This window comes from Bombus impatiens, unplaced genomic scaffold (genome assembly GCF_000188095.3).
Source record: "Bombus impatiens unplaced genomic scaffold, BIMP_2.2 scf_0027, whole genome shotgun sequence".
Classification (NCBI taxonomy): Eukaryota; Metazoa; Arthropoda; class Insecta; order Hymenoptera; family Apidae; genus Bombus; species Bombus impatiens.
Window position 1 is genome coordinate 1,941,940 of NT_176446.1, and position 19,523 is coordinate 1,961,462.

A 19,523-nucleotide genomic window follows, 5' to 3' on the forward strand; every position below is an offset into this window, starting at 1 on the left:
CTTGCATCGATGCATCGATGAAAAGTATCCAGAAATTTCTCAGCAAATTGATTCCAATGAGACATCATAACGTTATTGGGTTTACTATCGCTGTCAGTGACAGTGTTGAAATCGATGGAATGGAATGAAGTCTAGTTGGCGCAGTCTCGGCTGCATTCAAATCACAGCGGTGTATCGAGGCTTCGATCCAGCATCGATGAAGGTGCATTGTCCCCCGCGGAAATAGAAAACGAAACACGAAATGTCTGGAACCTCTCTCCAGAGCAGAGACAGGGCGCCTATCTGAACTCGCTCGTATCGATTTCCACCTTTGTTCCTTTGTTCTTGGCGACTCAGATTATGAACACGTCAGTACGATACCAGTCGATGCGTTATTTCGCCCCCGCTGCATTACTTTCCGTCTGTACACGATTGTGTTCCTAGAACAGCTCGTGTGTCCAAGGGGTTGTCTACCCCTTCGGCCACCCTCTCTTTACTCAGCGTTTCCTGGCGTGTTGCACGCCACGTGAAATCCAATTTTTTAACGGAACTGGAAGTGAATCATGTTTCTACGATATGAGTTATGTACCTTCGGAGCTGAGAATTTTACCCTTCTAGACAGCTTTCGCATGGAAATACCAATATACTGTGTGAGGCACGTATATGTCAGAAATTTTTGATATCTGAGTGCGGTATACTGCTTGGATGAAACATTTAAAACTGTATGCAACTGTATGAAATTACATTCGACTTTATGGAATTCTATGGAAATACGAACAGAGTATGTGAGATATGTGTACGTTATTCTATTAATTCTATATAGCTGTATACGATATGTATACGTCTTGGACGAATTATACAGAACTGCATAGAACTGTATGGAATTCCATAAAAAATTTGTGGAATTGAATGGACAATTCTTACAATTCTAACATAAATGGAATAGAGTGTTTCTCAGTCTTCTTATCAGAAGCCTTGACCCTCGACGGTGTCATAAATTAAACCCTTCCCTGTACCGCGTCGTGGGCTAATGGAAATCAATGGTTTTGCGAACATTTCGTCGGTTAGAATATTCACTCACTCTTAGCAGCAGAACGTTAGAAGGTATGCTGCTGCGTGTTCTTTAGCTTCTTAAATAAATCTCACTGACTTCTACGAACTCTATGCTTTATTCCGTTGGGGCTTTTTTACATGAATAACAATGGTACAATTTCACTGTGCTGGAAGATTAATGTGCGACAATGTCGAGTATGTTCTGGTGACGTCACGTGATTATTTCCGCGAAGGAAAAACTTACGCAGCCGGCAGTGACGCTCGAGGCAGTAACGCCTCATTAACGCTTTCCATAAATGACGTGATCCTTCGTCACGTGCCACCACTTGTTTCCACATCCCTTGTGTCACGCTTCATCCTCCGCTTTTTCAGTCTCCTCATCCGGTTGCTCTCATAATTTTGTATGTCATTCCGTGTGACTTCGCCCGACTCGCACACGTGAGATAAAGATTTCTTTGCTTTTTTTCCATGAAATTTTTAGATCACAGATTTCTCGTCCTTAAATCGAAGAGGAAAGAAACTGAGAAATCTTGTTGCTTCGTGTATTCCTCCATGGTCCACTTAATGCTTCTTCTGAAACGAAACGGCAGCCTAACGTTCAGGAAATGTAACAAGTCTCTGGAGGTTGCTACCGGTTGGAGACCGGTCTATAAACGTTCATCTTCGCCAGAATAGGTTGTCATGCTCCGCTATCAGCGTAAAGACGCTTGTAACAGTAAACAGTTCGCTCTAAATTTGTACACGAAGAGGTACTTTACGGTGTAATAGGTAGTGTAATACAAACTGGCTGTTACTCATTGAACATAAAACAAGATAAATAACGCTACATTTAACAACGTTGTTCACCGTGAAATCTATGCAGAAACTAATGTCTGCAGTCTGTTATTTTCCACATAATTCTGAATTTCATTCCCCAGCAGCAGGAATGTCATGCTCAATATCAGTATCAAGGTTTCCTATCTTTCAGTTGCTTTAAAATTCACATCGTCTACATAAGAACTATATTTTTAAAAAATATCATCTTCTAAATCAATAGCATCGTTGCTTGCACAATTAAATAAAATATCTGCATAAAATTCATCATCTTTTCATTTTTAATATTTTTCTTGCAGCACCTAAAGTACACGGTATTTCCTTATTCTTTTATCGTATATTAAATGGTGTCTCGTAATATACAAACTTGTATAATCTGTGCAAACTTCAAGACTGCATCTCAATATGCTGTAGCTTAAGCGACTCAAATAACCCTACCTTACTATAATCTTAATTATAGATACGACGATTATGGTATTACCATATTCCACCACGAAGACAAATTACGCCACAGTCTGCTTATACATGGAGCCTCATTAAGCCTGAAGGCAGACTGAAATATCATGACTATTCTATTTCTGCCGTGTGCTGTAGTTCGTCCAGAAATCTCGCCTCCCAGTAATTAAACTCTTCGTTTCAATTGCACTGGGCTTCCCAGCTTCGGTCTTTTTCCACGCTATTTCTGTCCCCTTTCTGATTCTCCGAAAGGCGTCGATCTCACGAAATCGAGATGAATTTCCGATTTAAAAAGCTTCGTTCGACGGAACGCGATTTTCTAAAGCCTTGTCATCTTCGAGGTTAGGTTAATTTTAATTGGTCTCCAATGCACCAGTTTTACGGCGAGCTTGAGAAAATTGTAGCGCTCGGAATAATCATGATTTTTTTTCTCATCCCTTCACCTTATTCCAAACCCATTTTGTCTCGCAGTTCCATTCTACCGACCGTTTTCCTTCCATTACGGTGAATTATACGCGGTACAGTTTCATTCATCCTTGAAGATGCAACCAGACAATAGCTGCGAATCCACTCACGCGTTGCAATTTCGCAGGAAGTTCCTCGGCAGCCATTAATGACAACGGGGAGAGTTGCATCGTCACGGAAGCACCGAATTATGTCTTCCAGCTTGAACGAATCTCCATTAGACAACATTTTATCGTGTCGATTCAGCGATTTTATCCGAAACTCTTAGCAAGCTCCAAGAGTTGGAGATTTTAAGTTGGAAGTTCTTTTTTACGTAATCCATTCGCGAAATAATACGGAATAAAATATGACAATACGTTGAAAGACATTACGATCCGGTGATTGCGAAATTTAATTTAAACTCGATTCGATCTAAAACTTTTAAGGCGCTTTGAAGATTTTAAAGGCCTCCATGATTTATCTTTGCTTTTAGTTTCAAAGGCTGTTTACAACTACTTCATTGCAAAATAGCACAAAATGAATTCAACGGATATATAACAAAATATTAAGATTCATAAATTGTGAAATCTCATATAAAACCTTCGGTACGTTTTAAAAATTCGTTTGCTTCTATCTCGCATCAGAAAATATTGCAAAACTATCTAGCCCAAAAATAACGTCGAATGAAAATCTATCTGAGATCCGAAGACTACGAAAGTGAATTTAACTGATTAGATAAACATCGAAATTATACAGAGTAGTTTCAGTTAGTGATCGATTTGCATTCCAAGCTTCAATCGGAGATTAAGTTATGTTCGGTGAAATTTTACGATTTCAATTCGATATCCGTCGATGTATCGCAGTATGTCTATTCCAAAAATTTCAACGAAGATATTCCATGCAGGTTCTAAACTCTGACGAAATTGGAACTGGAAAATCCTCTGGAGTTAGATAACAGAAACTCTAAACCGAAATGCTCGGTTACACAAGTAGCGTGGGACTATTTGTCGCGAGATCCGAAACGAAGAACGCTTTCAAACTCGTAATCCGATTTCGTGGGCGTTTTAAACGTCCCATGATTACCCTCCATCCACGTGAAAGCTAACAAACTTTCCTCTTCTTTCCCTAGGGTAAATTTCTCGTTCAAAAATACTCCGTAACACGTATCGAAGAAAGATATTAGAAAAGTTTTTAAGTTTTCGTGCTTCAATATAATATTCATCGTTATTTATGGTTGTTTTTCAACTATCTGACGATACATCTAACTCGACTCATTTTTGCTGGTGAATTTTTAAATTTCTGTTATCGAACATACTCTGCCAGCGAATATTTAAATATTGGAAAATTTGTAAAAGATATTTTTAAGAGTTACAAGAGAAACGCGATAAATTAAGAATCATACGTGTCGACCTACCTTGACTTGTACTTCATCGAAGTAGCTCGTATGAATTTCGTGGAAAATTCTGCGAGATAATAGTCAGATACTTAAATAAATTTAATCTTCGTTGCGAATGTGGAAATTCAACTGACACAAGTGTTGCTTTAATGGAATATAAAGGAAAATACGTGCATGCAAATGGATAATGTCATTTTGACGATCATTACGAACCACCCTCGTCGTTCTAACCGCAGCACAGAAACACGAAGATAAATGGCGAACATCCTTTACAACAACGTCGTTAATTTTTAAGATTACTCCAACGTCCAAGTGCACGGTTGAGAGGCTCTTGTAGAAGCTTTGAGAGTTAGGTCCAGCAATAATTAGGCCTGCGGAATATTTAACTACCGAACCATTCTGTTCTGTGCGAACCTGAACCGATCTATCAATTACTTTCGCTTTATTAGAAATTCCTATTAATCGTTGGATTTAATTGTTTATTTAATATTAATTTATTTAATAATTTATTTAATAATAATAAAGATAAACCGGCGGACATAAGCATTAAGCACGCAACGCAAAACATATGTCATGTACATTTATTGGGAAATTCAAGCAAATTTTATTTAATATTTAATCTTGGATTTAATATTTTATCTCATATTTAATCTTGAATTTAATATTTAATCTTGGATGTAATATTTTATTTCATATTTCATGTTATAAGACAAATGTAATATGGGGGAAATAATAGGTTCACGATAAAATAATTAGAAAAATAAAAAGAGCAGTGGGAAGTATTTTTATGTACCGAATATATTTTGTGCAGACACAGCAAGTATCCAAGACGTATGCCCAACAATAATAACAGAACATGTGTTCTGATGCATCGTAGATTAAAGAAGTTTTACATACAGGTTGAGAAATAGAAAGAATGACTGTAATGGATGACGATACGTCCCAAGGTAATTCTTAAGGAGAATACTGGGTTGCTACATGCTACATATAGCTTTTGTGGCACCATTGAGAGCTATCGGCAAATAGGATTCCATTATATATAAATGGAACTACACATACTACTTAGAGAATAGTAATTAACTCATACTCTTCCAAAGAAGAATGCATTACAGTTTGCGCTATTACATTACTGTGCACGTTGTAAAAATTCTTATTTTAAAATATTAATCAACACACTGACTCTTACTATTTTCTTCTTTTTACACTCTCATTCCAACACTCATGCGCTCAACGATAAATCGATTTACGAGAAATTTCGGGATGCAAAAACACAGAGATTGCATGTAATACGCGAAAACATATTAAATATTCAAGGTATAATAATTATAACATTCAGTGGACGAAATAAATTTCTGCTTAAATTTCACTTCTTGAATTATATACATAAAGCTACGAATTTATGTAAATGTCCCCAGCCATTTAATTAATTATAAATGAGAAGAAACTACCCACGTTTCATGAATAATTGTACAAGATAAAACAAATATACATGCAATACGGAAGAAAAAGGAATGGATCAGCTAGAATGCGCTTGGTATTCGAGAGAGCTGGGTTGAACGTGGCGTGAACACATGCGATATTCAACGAGTACCGAGAAAATGCAGCCGGGGATACTCATCCCGGGACGTTCGAGCAACAGTTTTTCTTGCGAGCAACCCCACTGGAGCGTATTCGAGTCTGCCTGGAATCCAATAAAAGGAGCGAGGCCGATCTTCGCCGGTCATCGTTTTAAAACAATAGCACGAGACAGGAGAAAAATGCAATGGAGAATGTTCAAGATACTCTCAACGATGGAGCATGTTCTCTTGCACGATCGATATTTCCTTTGCCTTTTCATTTCACGATGAAAATACTCGTCTAACTGTTTCGTTTAATTAAAGACTTTTTCTTGTTGCCTGTCAAAAAAAAAAAAAAAAAAAAAGAGAGAAAAAAGAAAAAAGGGGACCAAACTAAAATACGTTGACGTCGATCGATTATAGAGATAATCGCCGAAACCTGTGTTCTGGAAAGTGAACAAGCCTCGTAATCTAACGGAAGCAGAAAGCTGCATCGATCGGCATTTCTAAGGTCTGCGCATTATGGGGGTTCATGCGGTCGGTCTAATGGTATTATCAACCCTTAAAGCTGGACTGCTTTCAGGTCATTGGCCAGTCGGCTGCATTCTTTCCACTTTTTTTTTCTCCCTCCTTATCTTTCTTTCTTTTTTCTCTCTTTGTTCTTTGTCCGCTTCGCTCTCCTTAATTAACTTGGTTTCATTCGAGGAAATTAACACGAAAGCGCTCTAAAAATGGCACGACCCACACATGCACAGGATATACATTACCGCCCGGTTCATTGTCACAAAGGGAGAGTTCATTGGCGCCACCCGTGCGTTACGTCGCTAGCAGCTTCGGATAAGGTCACAATAGAAACCCTCTTGAACTGCAATTTTCGACAAGATGTAAGTTCAACGCTAAGAATATTGCGAGGCTAGCTATTCACACGAAGTTACGGGGATTCGATTCTGTGTAATCGAGCAGCAGGTTAAGATTAAGAAAATTCCTAAGTTACGGAAAATTCTATGCAATGAGAACAGGGGTAAGGGATAACGTAGGACGTGGTCACGCAACAAGAAGTATAGTTTTTTCAAGAAAATTAATTGGATGTGCTTATCTGAACCCTTCAAGTATTGAATTATATCAGTGGAATATTTTTATCGTCAGTCTTCTTTTAGATATTTAACAGCCGATAACAATTATTCTAAACGTAAATATTTCTTACATATTCGTAATTCGTTATTTTTACTCAATCAAATAGCTATTTTGGTTTCTATCTTTTACTTTCTTTACATAAAACGTACGTAGAATGTTTTCAACGTGACATAGAAAGTTAAAAATACCAGTAGACAAATGATACTGCAGTTATTATATATTGATACGTTCACTACTGCATATGGTGCATCGATTCAATTATTTAAGTAGTGCGACTGATACAACTGTTGCATTTTAATTTCTGTGTATTTCGACGAAATGCAACTCCAATAATAGTCGCACTCTAATAATAGTGAATTTATTAAACGCGTTACTGGAATGAATGTTAGTAGTTTCTAATGTTGGAATAAGGCTGAAGCAATTACGAAGTATTACTTTACTGAAAAAAAAGAAAAAAAAGAAAAGAAATTGGTTCATTAATAAAATGACCAATTGAAATGGAAAGTGGCAAGAAGAATTTGCAAATACATAATTGGTCGACTGTTAATGGGAAGGAAACCCGCTTTTTTCCTTTTTCCACGTAGCAAAGGTATTCCGGCAGGTCAGACGAACGACGTTAAGGTTCACGTACACCAGGTGATCGCGATCTTAACGCGGAGTTGGCGTGCACCTTATCTGGCACAATGTCTAGCTGCCAGTTGAGTTACGAAGTCCTTCGAACCAGCAAGAAGGACTTGACTTTCCAGCAACTTTTACCTGGCCACTTCCACGTGCTACTGTCAAGGTTGAGGTTTCAGGATCAAGACTCGTGGCTTCGAGATCCAAAACTATGTCGACTCTTGCTTAAAATGTCTCCAAAACCAAAAACTTTATCTTTATAAATGGTTATAAATGCTTGTTTATTATCAGAATTTACCAATATATCGCGAGAGCCTTCATACCCTCTTATTACTGGAGTTTGTTAATTACATGAAAATGTGATCCATTAAGAACGGAAACATTATTTGTCCTAAGAATCTAAGGAAGATGTAGCAAAAGAGACAGCCAGTCACTATGAAAATTATTTTTATATATTCATTTCATAGAACGAGGTAAACTTTCATCAAAAAACTGTATTTTAGCATTAAGTTACGTCATTTGTTCTTCACTAGTCACATTACAATGATGGTTCAGACGACAACGTGATTGAAAAAGATATTATTCGTCGTTTATATGATTTCTATGCAGCGATCTATAAAGAAATTTATTACACAAAAATTCGCTACCCCTGAAATCCATTTAAATTCTCTTTAAGACATTTCTCTCTAGAACTGAACCATTTAAGATTCTAATCTTAAGTGATTTATCCTGAACTATCTACACGTCCCAATCCGATTAAAAGTAAGAAAAATGTTTGAAGTTTTCGCTGGTCCTAATTCGATAATGAGAGACTGTACGTTCTATTCGACGATCGGACAATTCACGTGGCGAAATGATCAATGCCAGGGTGTCTACACATGCAAGGTCAAGACCCATTCTTCGATCACTATACACATACAGACATCGGTTTCGAGCGTTTACTCGCACGCGAGCGCGTTTGGAATATTTCAAAAATTACAAAAGCAAGACCTGCACTAGCAACAGTGCCGATAATCTAACGATTCGTTGCAGTCATTAATGATCCTGAGGTTGGTTATTAAGGTCGCAGCAGGCTGGATATCGCGATAAGCTCGAAAAATTCCAAGGCTCTCCCAGTCGTCGTTTACCGACACGCGAGTTCCAGCAACGGGTCCACGACCAATTCGATTTTCCACTGGAACTTTCGTGACTGAAGGGTCTGATTAACCCTTTAAGTGCGGATACATTTTCGTAAATTGCTCCCTTCGAACGTAGAAAAGGAAGAAATGACGAAAATATAGTAGCTCACGAAAGTAACCGAGCAATTATAGAGATCTTTTATGAATATATTATCTGTGTTGTACGAAACGTTCCGAAATTTCGTTAACGTTACAACGAGACACAATTATCACGATTAGATCGATAAAGTTTGAAACAAATATGAAAATGTCACGATATTTTCTAATTCTTTCGTTATTACATATTGCAGACAAATAAATTCCTCATAGTCAGACCGTGAATTTCCATGCATTTTTATATCTTTGTAATCAAAAAGATGATATCTAAGTAAAAATTTGTTTCACCTATGTTCGTTACAACATTCTTCTTGGAATACTTTACAATATTCTTGCATAGTATACATGAATTTTTTACTTTTTGTGCTTTTACACTTTCCATCAATGCACGAAAATCCGCATTCTTCTCACAACGTACAACAAGCTTCGCTATTCCCTGCAAAAGGTTGAACATTGAATTTTGAGATATAGAAACTTGTCTCGAATAACCCTATCTTACCGTGTTCCCTTTTCTACCAGCTGAATGGTCCGCATAATATTCACGAATCGAACATTCGAACCGATAGGAATATTCCTATCATATCCTTGTTTCCAGTCACCGACAGGAGGAATCGAGACAGGCAGTAAATCAGAGTGGTGACGGTGGCTAAATGGATTCGAGAAATTCCAGTTAGGTGGGACAGAAATGTTGGCCATAGTAACCGAACCAAATATTCAGGCTATCCGACCAGTCGCCGATCCAGAGGCCGTGAATATTGCTGCTTGGCATCCATCCTGACAGGGACACTTTTTCCATTTTCATTTTCCACGTACCATGCCAAAACTGCGACTGACCTACTCAACTCTGCTGGGTGGAGGCAATTTCCCAAGGTGACCTTACGATAATTATCTCCGGATGCAGAAACTTCAGTTCGCCTATTAAGAGTCGGACAAATTGCCTTCATAAAACGCTATTGGGCGTGAGTTCAAGAGTACACAAGATAATATCGTTGGTTCTTTAAAGGAAGAGAAGAAATCGAATCTCTGATGTACGATCGGAGCGTGATACAAATCAGAGTCTTAAGTTGGGAGATTAAGTACGCTGGGTATACTGAAATCGATATTTGTTCAACGTGTGCGACTATCGTGGCCTGTTTTTCACGATTAAAATGATTCAAAGAGAAAAAGTAAGTCTGATTAATTATTGGCACTTAGCCTGGTGATAGATTGCCAGTTTTGTTGGGTTCCGAGTAGTCAATTTAGTGCGATGCTTAAAAATCTTCCAAAGAACTTACATTATTTCAGAACGACCTGTGTGTTACGGACTTTGTAGCCAAAGTCGTCTTGCTTTGGACTCGACATAGATGAATTTAATGCAATGCTTGTAAATCCTAAAAATACGTTAAAAGACAAACTACACAGAAGAAGGTAAAAAGGGTATGTGTTGGGATATAAAATTGAAGGCAGGTTTGTGAGCAAAGCAGGACATTCAATACGGCTGGAAATATACAGTAATAAATGGCTTTAGCCTTTCGGAGGTGTTACAGAGGCTTTCGAGTGAGGGATGATCGCGTTAACCTCGGGTAATTGAACCCTCCTTCCCTTTCCCTTGCTTTCCTATAGTAAAGGCTGTCTCATGCTTTCGAGTCTACTTTCTCGGATATCGTGTGTTTAGATACGCCTCTTCCCGGCTGTCGTCCCTGGGTAATCATCGCGAGAATGTCTTGAAAGCTTCTTAACAACGATGCAACACGATTATACGAAAGGGCACAGGTTCATTGAAAGAAGAGAATCGACAAAGCTCTGGATATTTAGGGGAGGTGTTCTCTTCACTTGCCGAAACTCGATGAAAATATAATGAACACTGGATGAAGCTGCGCTATTTCCAACGAAGAAATCAAGTCGCCCTTTCTTTATGCAGACGACAGAACCGTGGAAAAGCCACAACAGGTGGAATCAGAGAGTCGCATAAAAGGATTATTAAGAGGAATAGGAGATATTTTATGAATTCTTCGATTTTTAGTGTAGTTTACTGGTATATCTGTAGCGATAATATCCTTTGTGTATTCTTAAAGACACACATTAAACACTTGTTCAAAAAGTAAGCACAGATAAGCGACAATTTGCACGACAATCCCAGACTTGGTGATAGTAAATGAAATTTACGAATTGCAAGCTATTTGAGGATCTTATTTGACGTAAGGTTGTAAGAAGCCATAGTCATCTACGTACTTGTAACTTATCAATTCATTAAATATCATTAGTTGATACATTATTTAAAGGACCCAAATATCCCTACATTCATTGCAAAACCTTTCCTTTCAGTAAATGATCCAAGACTTTTGTACAATGCTGTACACTTTCACAGAGATCTTCTTGTGAAAGAATTTCAAATATCGGATTGCATCGTCAGTCGGTAATTTATTGTACAAAAGAACTCTCGAGTATCTTTACATTCATCCGTAACAACGAAATCTTTCCTTTTAATAAATGGTCCAAGACTTTCGTAGATACAATACCATACACCTACAAAGGGGGTTTCTTTCGTAAGAATTTTAAATATTTGATCGCATTGTCAGTTGATAATTTATTGTACAAAAGAGTCCTCGAGTATTCCTACATTCACTCGTAATAACCAAATCTTTCTTTGTAATAAATGGTCCAAGACTTTTGTATTGTACATACTCTACATTTTCATATTAAATTCATCTTTCATTTAAATTCGCCAAATATTGGACTGGATCATTCTACAACACTAATATTAAAATCCAAATTACTTACGATCTTATGATGAAGATGCTGAAGCTCCCTTTCGGTGACCCGCCTTCGAGACAATTCGCGTTGTTCCCTTCTATATTGGCTGTACTTGTAGAAGAGATACATGCCAGGAAGCGCGAGAACAACCAGGGGTTTCATCAGGCTGGCTCTTCCGCTTCCTCCGCGAACACGAGGCTCTGGAGGCTCGTCAAGGTCCTCCAGTTGGCCAGCACCCTCGGCCAAAGCTGGCACCACCGGCATGATTGATTATCTAAAACAGAGAAATTCGAAAATTAGTATGGTTGTTGTATATTGTTAAAATCGATATTCACAGGACAAGGAGAGAAATGGAATCGAGTGGATGAATAAAAAAAGAATTAGATTCATCGTTATACTTAAACCTGCTACGTTCTTTCGATCATCTTCGATTTAATTATATTTTCCTAACGTTAGAAAATATCTTCATAAAGTTGGTATGCATAATGCCTCGTTTTATTTTCATGTTGAAACATTACAAACATTACAAACATTCTCTCTTTTTGCTGAAATGAAAACAAATTTGAAATATAAAAATTATTAAAAATATAAAATTGAAATGAAAAATATAAGAAAGCACTATAAATTTATATCTAATAAGAGCAATGAATAAATATAATATACATCATACAATAAACAATTGTTAAGGAATATGATAAACAAATTAGTCTACTACAAAAGTTACTAAAATTCACAGTGTATCGATTTTAAATTTTCTTTTATCCAACACTGTATTCCTCCTTAGGAAAATTAATCCAGCCATTCATGATTATTCACACCACTGGAAAATAACTCCTTCGAGTGGTCTGATTGTTCGCAACTATGTACACGCATTGCGTCTTGTATAGTGAAACACGCGTCAAAGGGAAATCGTTTCGGCGCTGATTAATTAATGACATCGCATCCGATTATTACCGTGTCGGACAATAGCTTGTACCGGCGTATTGTACTTCATCGAGGATATTGAAACGACGCGGCTACCATTTCAATTGGCCGGAATGTAGTTGACAAGAGAAACGCAGCTCTCCGAGTCTCATAATGGATCATTTGTTCGAAACGCTTAATTAGTCGCAACACTGACTCTTCAACGTTAAAAACTTCTACATACTCGTAAATGCGGTGGCTGGCGAAAGTGTACGAACACTCCTAGAAGCCTTATATGTATATATTATAAAAAACATTTTGAAATTTATTGCCACTGTAATGGCACATGGCTATCGTAATTATATTGGTAAAATTTGAAACTGTGAATAAACTGAGAATCCATGTAGCAGATACAAGATATTTCTTGCAAGCATAGACTTTGCAAAGACCAACAAAGTATTTGAACAGTCCATTATTTATTGTTAATAAGTAGATCGCGAATTTGTACGTATTCCTGTGAAGTTTGGAGATGCAAAAATATACAGAATGAACTAATATGTAAAAATATATCCAAAGTAGAATACTTGTTACGATATTTGGTAGATAGACAAATTTTCTATCTAAATTTCACTTACTTATTTATCTTAATGAAAATATGAATTTCCATATATGTTTGCAGTTTATTAACAAGACGAAACGATCGAAGGCAAGAAAACGATGTATAGTGAAACCATCTGTAGCACTAGTTGTATGTTTAAAACTACTACCCAATTTTTCACTGAATGTATACTTGCAATAAATGTCTTGTATTATAACTTCTATACACGTTTTCGGAATGATTTCGAACGTTACTGTTCATAGTCACGATAGTCGTGTCTCATTTACACTGGTCACGACATTTAATGCACATAATATATTGAGAAAAATATTCTGTAGTAAATATTTGAATATTTTCGTTGGTCACTGTAGTCTATCAGTCTGTAAAAGGAAGAATTCACTGGATGCTGTGTGCAGTCCTCGGGAATGATTCTTTATAGAGTGATCGGAATTTTTATATGTTTCGCGAAGAATTTCAATGTACTGATAAAAGTTCAGCAGGCGAGCTGGAAGAGTTCTAGGTCAGCGGGAGATGACTATTGGGTATTGGTTTTCCATCAAATCGTTTTTTACAATCCCACGTCCCTTGTCATCTGTATTTCTTCCCCCGTTTCCCGATATTTATAATCCTCGTTAATGTCTTCCTGAAATACGTGGAATGAAACAGTTCTCTGTTGCAAGTGATTAGAGTAAAAAAATAAAAAAGGAAGGGAAGATATGCCAATGCCCTATCTTCTGCTCTGTGATGCTTTGGTTATTGGAAAAATTGAAAGGAAAAAAAATTCGAAGCCTTTCATTAGAATGGCCATATGTGCTTTTCAGAAGTCACTGATCAACTCCATTTTGTAGGATGCTCACAATTTCATTAGTCAGATCCATAATTAATATTCAACACCTCAGGAAGCAGAACACTAGTTTCTATGAATTTGTTTATTACACGCAGAAATATATATATATATGTGTGTGTGTACAATATGTATAAATAACGCGTATGTACATGTGTATAAATAATCGCCAATTTCGAGGTACATTTTGAAAAATCATGCTAGTAATTGTAATTTTCCCTAACATTACGGTTTACGAAAGTGATCAGCGTCGCTTCTTAGCGTCTCATATGTAACCTCTTATGACAATCGACGTTTCATTGATCCCACGTATTGATTATTTTGGTGGTTCGAAAAAATTTGTCTATCAGCTGGACAATGTTCTGACGGATTTCCGTGACTTCAATGAAATTTCGTACTGTGCTAGCCGGTCGTTCACCGACTATATTTAATTCAGCCGTCTACTTGCCGTGCTATTCTTAACCTGCTGCTCTAGAAATACGCGAGCTGTTACGTCACCCGTGGCTAGGTCGTGTACCCTCGCATCGTTGCAATTTGCACCCGAGATGCTGCTATCGTCTCTATCAGTGGCGTTAGGATAATAGTAGTCTTCGTAGTACCTTGAGATCTTGAATTAAAACATCGAGTAATGCTACTATCCATTGATTTAGTAACAATGATGATAGCATGTAAGATTCTATATGGTTTTAATGGAGCTTGGAACTAGGGTGAGATATAGTACTTCGTCTAACTTCGAGATTCTGAATCATTTGAATCTTCCTAGATTCCTATTAATTTGTACATCGAAGTGGTTGAATAAATATAGAAGATTTGAAGCTACGTTGCTTCATTATAATCTTTGTGATTTATTTATCAATTATCTACGTAAGAGTAAGAAGATTAGATGATACAGCATCTCCAGTGATTGATGAACATTGTAATATAAAGGTCTTACAACGTTTCCTACTTTTAATAAAACTTTGGTATTCAATGCACATACATTATGAACTTTAGATTGCATTTGTGTTTTAAAAATCATATAGTATTAACTTTATTAATTGCTATATTTTGTCATGTTACTGTCATATATCTAAATACCAATTCCTGATGTCTTTGAGACATACGTAACTTCTTCCAATTGTGAAGCTAGTATAATAACTGTCCGGAGACTTTTGAATGGGCGTGTTTCTTATTAAGATGCAGAATCACAAATATGAAGTACCCAATTAATTTATAGAAAAAATAGACATCTTTTGGATGATTAAAACAAATGTATCAATCAGACTACATTTATGGAAGAATGGGTGACAGCAAATATTTCAAGGGAAACCTCCATTCTCCAGTTCGATTTTTCTGCCATTGTCAAGGTGTCCAAGGCTGATATATGCTATCAATTATCTTCTAGTCGATTACTTGAAGAGAACGACGTTCATCCTTTGTGGTCAACCAGTGGTTACTGGCAGATCACTTTCTCAAAAATTGTTCCCAGCAACTATCTGATTGCTGTATATCTCAGGAGTGTTGTAGCACTACTCTTCCAGATTCTGTTCTTCCAGATTCATGGATAATGTTTATCAAGGTGGTCGGGGAATAACGAAATGGGAAAACTAATTTATTACTCGAGTTCTTGCTATACGTCTGCCATGATGAAACTGGGACTTGGAAAAATTTCCGCATTCCTTGAAACAATTCTACCAGGATGAGGATTCTCGAATATAGAGAAAAAGTTCTAGCATCGATAGAACTTTTAAACTTGAGAAGAAAGAAAGATTGAAGAAAAGAAAAGGATGCAAGAGTACTGAGACAAATTTCAATGGAAAAAAGAAAGGAAGAAGGTTAGAACGATCAAAAAGAATTTTCCAGTAACTAAAAAGATAGTAGAGACACCAAGCAGGAAGTACTAAAAAAGAAAATGTAAAAATGAGGAGTAAAAGGAATCCTAGTCATAGAAATAACAATACGACAACGTTAGGAAGAAATTTCATCGATTAAAAAAAGCAGCGCAGGAACTTCAAAAAAAAGTAGCTGCAAACTTAAAAACAACACAAGAACGTTAGAGAAGGAATTCCACGGCTAAAAAAAAAAAAAAAAAAAGAGGAAAGTGAGACGTAAAAATATAAAAAGGAACTCCATTTACACAAAATAGTGCAAGGACGTTGAGGAAAGAATTCTAACAGCAAAAAAGAAGGAAGCATCAGAAGGAAATGAAGGATTTCCAACCATGAAAAAAAATAATGCAACGCCATGAGAAAGGAATCCAGCTATGAAAAAAGTAGATCAAAGGCAGAAAAAAGGAGTCGTAATCGTAGAAAGCTGAGTTAGGAATTCCAATAATTCCTTTTGTTCTAATTTTAGAGTATGTTACTGGATCACAAAAAATTCAAATCTCATAAGATTTCTGTCAATTTGCTTACTCTAACGTCTCTCACATGAAAAATTTACGATGGTCTAATTTGCGATTTCGATTCGATCGTGGATGTAGCTTATACAGATTCATGCTATTACTAACATAGCTAATTTGTAAAGTCTAAGGATTTGTTACATATTTACTAAGTAGCGAGATTTGTTTCTAACGATTTAATAATACATGTGATAATGAATCACATTATCCTATCAATAATCATAGAAAACAGTGATTATATTCATGTTTCACGAATAAATCTAAAAAATAATGGATCATTTGACGAATGGGAACAGAAATCTACTAATCTAACTTAACCTATTTACACTTCATTTCCTCTGTGTTTCGCAAATACTTATTTCCGTGTTTGTGGACTATGGAACAATTCCAAATCGAACAAAGCTCACAAAAAAGGACGCGGTCTTCCTAACCGTAGTAAAGATAATAGTGTGTAAAGTGTATACGCGAAACTCGATACCGTTCTCTCGAGATAAGAAGGCGTATCAAATAAAACGCGCGTTGTTCTACTAGCAATTGAACGAGCCGTTAAAAAAGGTTGGTACATGGTTTGTAGTATCTCGAAACCGGGTAAAAAAAAAGAGTAAGAAATTTGATACGAAGCAAGGCGTTTTCGACGTGTCATGTACGTGTAACATAATCTAAGCGTGTGCTTTTGTACGTGTTATCGCTTCGAGTGGCAATACATTATCGGAAATGAGTCGATATATTGACTGACGTGGTACATCCGACACCGTAGAAACGCACGCCACCTTGGGATTCGCTGTTTTTCGAGCAAGGGCAAGTTCACGCGTTTTTTCGCAGACTCCGAAAAAAACTCCAACGAGCACGGTTACACGGATACTGCGGCTCTGCTTTTACGTCTTTCAGCCGGAAAAAAATGAAGTGATAAGTGAGAAAACGCGGCAGCGTGATATGAACAATTTGTAGTTCTTTAAAAATTGACGCAGATTTGAATGAGAAAAGAGGGAAAACAGCGCTATAAGTATTAAGATCTACCATATAAAATGTTCTACTTTATAGTATCAATTTTCCCAATCTTCATTCTTTTTGAATAAACATTTCTGTTTTTCAAGATACATTATTACATTTTAGAGCGGAGAATTCTCTTCCACATACATATGTATAACCTTAATATTTTTTAATTAAAGTCATCCTTCTTAAAATTCAATGAAGCATGAATAGTAAGAAATCATTGAATGTTATATACAATCTAATACACAGAAGGGAAAGATGAGAGGAAGAAAATGTCAAGGAGCAGTGTATCAAAAATACTCTTAGAAATTGTGTGCTATTATAGTGACGATTGAAGGAACAACATTCAATACTTTACAAACATCTGAATAAATTCCTTTGGAAATTCCAAAGAGAGGGAGAAAAGAAGGAGAAAGAAGGAGAAACACAACACCATATATGCATACCAGCTCTTAGTACGCGAAACATTGAATTTTCTTGTATCATTTTTCTAAATCTTCTTTGTCTTCGATAAATACCTGTGCAAATGTATCTATGCGTATCATTCTAAAACTAAGAATTCTTTATTGCATACGTAACCTCAACTATCTAAATTAACCGTATCTCTCTTAGAATGCAACACAATACGATCCTTAAAAGTTAAACGTTTTATGTTATAATCTCATATATATATACAGTAAATTCCACACAAATTTCTCCAGACATTCTAAGGAAAAAAAGAGAAAGGAAGGGAGGAAGGGACGTAAGGAAGAAGATATCGTCGAGAAACGGTCGAACCTCGAACCGCGCTGTTAAAAATTATTACGCTATTATCACGACGATTATCGTGCTCGATCTAATATTACACGTACATATGCGTCTCGCCTTGACATGTCGTAATGGCGGTCGCAAGAACAAGGACACCCACCGCGGCAGGATAACATCGTATCGCATAGGCTACACGGCCAAGTACACGTCCTGTGCTCTGACTTCTATTTTTATGCCACTTTTCCTCCCTCTGTTGTTCACCGTTGGCCCGACTTCGATTGTGCCGTGTGTTGCACGATTAGAATCGATCTGCCCACTCTTTTCCCTCATCCTCACGTGACTCCACGCGAAACCTGATGCCGTGACAGAGAGAAACACACACGCACATACACACAAAGAGGGAGGGGGGCAGGGGGTCGTTTTCTGATTTGGTCGCGAAACGTCATCGACGCCTATACGCGTTTTAATAGAAAAACGCTTCGAATAGAACACGAATCGACCATTCATTAAGCTCCATTGTAGTATCATTAACGTTTCGAGTACGCTAGCCTAGTGTTATCGAATTGCAGCGAACGTGTAACTTTAGACAGGCTGAGAGGGGTTGGGCAGACAGAAATAACGTGCGGTTTCGTGCACAATTTTACCGTATTACGGATACAAGCCTTTAATTAAACAAACGGGTAAACAACTAGTCATCGTCCCGCTGCGACTGCCACATCCATTAAAGTATCGAAATGTTAACAAGGATCAGAAATAAGGATTTTATTTTTACACTCGAATATCCTACTTTCTTATTTCGATTTGTAGTAATATTTCGATTACTGTAACAGGTATATTTTTGATAAACGATGTTCCGAATGTCTGTGGTGCGAGCAAGACATGTATACCGTTCAAATACATATATCGTTCGACATGATCGTCGCGACATTTTCAGCAAGCGGTTACCTGATTAGGCTCGACAACACGTTTCTACGAGCCCGTGCGAATTTACGAGGCGAAGTTACGAAGGCCGTTCATCGTCAAGGATAGAGCACAGCGATTCGACCGCATATGTAAACACAGCCGGCGATTGGTCGAAGGCACCAGCGAAAACACATCGCAAAAAAGCCGCCAATTCTTAACAAACACTGACACAAACCCACCCCTTAACTTAACCTTCCAATCTAACCATTGACACACGTAACGATCCCCCGTAATAAACCAATTCTCGTATGCAATTCCACCAAAAATTCACCAAACGAGATTCTACCAAACAGCTCCTATTCACACTGTCTACCTCTCCCCGATTCCTCCCCCGATATACATCGTGTCACAGCGAAAGAATACGAGTATAGTATAGTATCTAAGCAACACCGTGACTGTCACAGAGCACTTACGTCGTGGTCGGTGGTTTCGTTCGATGGTGGATCGCGCCAGAGCCCGGTGTCCACGGGGTTAATCGGGAACGTGCGCGTGAAGGTGAATGGAAAGGCGGCGAGAAACGAGCGGAAAAAGCACGAGAAGAGAGACGAACGCCAGCGCCGGCGACACGAGCGTTCCTCGTGCGCTCAGCTCAGCTGAAACATCGCCGAGCAGCGACTGCGAGGCTGCTTCTACCGGCGG

General features: G+C 37.5%; 1 protein-coding gene across 3 annotated transcripts in view; it reads right to left on the bottom strand.

Moving 5' to 3' along the window:
* Positions 1–19,517, bottom strand: part of LOC100749744 (fl(2)d-associated complex component) — a 45,196-nt gene extending 25,679 nt beyond the window's left edge. The window contains exons 1-2 of one of the 3 annotated variants that reach the window (XM_012386901.1): positions 19,298–19,517; positions 11,484–11,730 (exon numbers count right to left, since the gene is read on the bottom strand). In XM_012386901.1, coding sequence (XP_012242324.1) covers positions 11,484–11,720 — 237 coding nt within the window. In that variant the 5' untranslated portion in view covers positions 11,721–11,730; positions 19,298–19,517. Of the gene's footprint in view, positions 1–11,483; positions 11,731–11,860; positions 11,880–19,297 lie in introns of those variants that run through there. The other 2 variants (XM_033321442.1, XM_012386914.2) reach the window with 2 other exon arrangements.
* Positions 19,518–19,523: the final 6 nt, after the last annotated feature.